The sequence below is a fragment of the Pterocles gutturalis genome, unplaced genomic scaffold (genome assembly GCF_000699245.1).
Source record: "Pterocles gutturalis isolate BGI_N339 unplaced genomic scaffold, ASM69924v1 scaffold43282, whole genome shotgun sequence".
NCBI classification, from domain to species: domain Eukaryota; kingdom Metazoa; phylum Chordata; class Aves; order Pterocliformes; family Pteroclidae; genus Pterocles; species Pterocles gutturalis.
In genome coordinates this window covers 21706-24927 of record NW_010111749.1, presented here as the reverse complement: position 1 = coordinate 24927, position 3222 = coordinate 21706, and the positions used below count along the sequence as shown (strand labels likewise).

Here is a 3222-nt window from a genome sequence, read left to right as displayed (position 1 = left end):
TTTTAAAAATGTGATTTTACCAAACAATACTTAACTAAGCTATCCATACAGGCTAATATTCATAGATATAGAAAAAGTTATTTTCTGTATCTAAACTAATCAATACTTGGAATTTTAACAGTGACTTTAAGATAATTTTTTTCCATGGCCACTTTTGATTGCTAACTTAATTCTGCCTGCCCTAACTTAATTCCCAATCATACTGGGCAACAGCACTATCCAAATTACATTAAAACAGAAATCTGCATTTAAATTTATAAGTTTTTGCTTTACATCTTCATTTTGTTATTAACATTTTCTTTTTCAAAAGTGTTACAATTTGAGCTTGATTTTCTGTTTTATTAAATTCCGCTACTTGCAATGGGGTCTTTTTGAGACTATTAGCAGCTAGTAAATTTGCTTTTTCTCCTTGTGACCAGTTTACAAGGGAATTTGCAGCATTAAGGTGACCAGCCTTGCATGCACAGTGCAATGGAGTGTCCTTGCTGCTGTCTAAGGCATTAATGGCTGCCCCGTGGCTCAGTAATAGATTTATCAAGTTGCTGTGTCCATATTCCGCTGCAATATGCAGTGCAGTCTTTCTCCAAATGTTTCTGTCATCAATATTTTTATTCTTCTCTGATATCAAAAGAGTTTTTACGATCTCTGTGTTTCCTTTGATGGCTGCATAGTGCATCGGAGTACATCCATCCATGTCCTTAGCTCCAGATCTTCCTTTGTTAGCTAACAGAACTTCCACTATACTGAGATGTCCTCTCAAAGCTGCAGTGTGCAGGGCAGTCTTTTTCTCCTTATCTCGTGCATTGGGGTCAGCATTAGCATTCAGAAGCATCTCTACCATCATTTTGTCTCCCCTTTCCGCAGCAAAATGCAAAGGTGATTTTGACTGCTTATCCTTAACATTCACGTTGGCTTTGTGGTGCAGCAGCTGTTGGGCAACATCCGTGTTACCTCTTTGACTTGCCATATGCAGGGGAGTAAGAAACTCTTTAGTGACAGCATTAATGTTGGCCCCAGCCTTAACTAAAAGACCAACTAGTGCTCCTTTATTATGAAGTGCAGCAACATGGAGCGGGGTTTCATCGGCTTGGTTCAGAAGGTTTATTTCCATCCCTTTCCGCAGAAGCAGATCGGCGATGGAAGCAGCCCCAGCTTGAACTGCCAAGTGCAAAGCTGTGTCTGAAGCAGGAGTCTTTATTCCAAAGTTTGCTCCCTTTTCGATTAGCACTGCTGCTGATTCAGCTTTGCCTGTTCCACATGCCAGGAGTAAAGGGGTGTACTGCATTTCATTGTAGGCGTTTATATCTGTACCTCTGTCAATTAAAGCTGCTACAATACCATGCAGATTTTTCTGTACAGCTCGAAAAAGAGCTGACTCCATTGTCTCAGATGACAAATCTTTAGAATATTCTAGCAGTGTTTTGAAGATGGATGGGTGGTTGTTGTTGAAGGCTGTTTCGGCCATGTTGGAATCAACACTGGCTCCAGCTTCTAGCAGTACTTTTGCAGTACTTTCAAACCCCTGAGAAACAGCGTAACTGAGAGCAGTCTGTCCTCTTTCATCCTTTCCATCAGCAAAGGCACTAGCCTTCAAAAGCATTTTTGCCAGACTGCTCTCATCTTTAAGAGCTGCCATGTGCAAAAAGTTGTGCCGGTTCCTGTAGCTTCTTGCCTCTTCTTTCAGGAGCATCTTCAATATGTGACTGTGGTTATTCTGTGCGGCCAAATGCAGAGGTGTCTTGCCTTCTGTATCCAAACTGTACATATAAGCACCATGTCGGAGAAGCACTTTCACTGCATCACCGTGGCCTTTCCCAGCAGCCCTGTGCAGTGGTGTTCTTCCTTTCTTGTCTTTCACATCTATCTTTGCGCCTTTGCTGATCAAATATTCCATTATTGTTGGATGCCCATTAGCGGCTGCAACGTGCAGAAGTGTTTCACTTGAAGAGTTTAGTGCATTAATATCATTATCGTTCAAAGTTTTCTCTAACTCAGAAAGATAGCCTTTAGCAACTACATCAAAGATGCCAACAGCAGCATGATCTTTTCTAGGTTTTGCTGCCCTTGAAAGTTGAGTTTCTTTTCCTTTCTTAACAGCCCTCCCTTGCTTTTTTCTCCTAGGAGTGTCTTTTTTTTCCTGGTGCCGTTCACTGCTATTTTCAAACCAAAACTTGTCTTTTTCGATTAAATATCCTACCAGTTGTCTTCTGGCATCTCCAATGCTTTCATTTACTTCACTGACGTATTTTCTCATCTTGCTATAAAGTTTTGGCTCCACTTGCTTTAAACATGGATAAAAAAAGAGCCTGCAGGCTCGTTCACCTTGAGAAATAAGTATGTTTAAAACTCGCAAGTTCTTTTCTGTTCGTGTTCTGTAGAAACTCATTACCATCTTTTTTTCTGGGGTAAAAATACCATTGTCTATCAGCCAGTTCAGAAGACAGTCTGGGTCTTTTATGCCTTCTACTAGCTCTTCTTTTTTAGTCTGTAGGACTTCAATTGCGTATGGATTTGTAAACAGACTAGTTGAATGCATGATCATGTTGCTAATCAAAAAGTGAATTGAGCTATTGTTTGATGTTTGAAATTAAATATGAAATAGCAAAGCAGGCTCATATCATTTCACACATTCTTTTCATAAAACTATGAACCAACAACTGTTGTAGTTCAGGGATAAATCTTTAAAGAATGATAAAGAAATCAAAACTCCCTCACCTTTGCTTTTCTAGTTGTTAGAAGTCCTTTGATCTTCTCTGTTCTTCCTTAGCAACAAGTGAAGTTTAATAACAAAACAAAAATCTGTGATGTGTGAGGATATTCCACGTGGATGACTTCTTCCAGATTTTTTATGCATAATTGGTGAGAAAAAAAAAGCTTTTGTGAATCTGATATTTGAGTAGAAGATATTTGTTTATCAAGTTCCTCTGTTCGTCTGGCCAAGCTGTTTTTTTGTAGGTGCCTAAATGACCAGTCTATTAAACATGACAAAAGAAAATTCACAGCATAGTTACTGTTGCCGTGATTACATACCGTGTATGATCTTCAATGAAAGAGTACACATTGCCAGCTATGTAGGTGAAAGCCCTATAATGTAATGAAATGAAAACATAAAGACCTAGATAAAAATAAACCGTATAAGCAGCTAGTTATAAAAAGTGATCCAGCCTTTCTAATATGGGTTACAACTTCAGTCTATGAGGTATATTTAACTTCAGGGCTATT

General features: G+C 39.0%; 1 protein-coding gene across 1 annotated transcript; it reads right to left on the bottom strand.

Moving 5' to 3' along the window:
* Nucleotides 1–277: 277 nt before the first annotated feature.
* Nucleotides 278–2542, bottom strand: LOC104462034 (ankyrin-3-like). Its single transcript, XM_010073814.1, has one exon. It carries the CDS (start codon nucleotides 2540–2542, stop codon nucleotides 278–280), a length of 2265 nt encoding a protein of 754 aa, XP_010072116.1.
* Nucleotides 2543–3222: the final 680 nt, after the last annotated feature.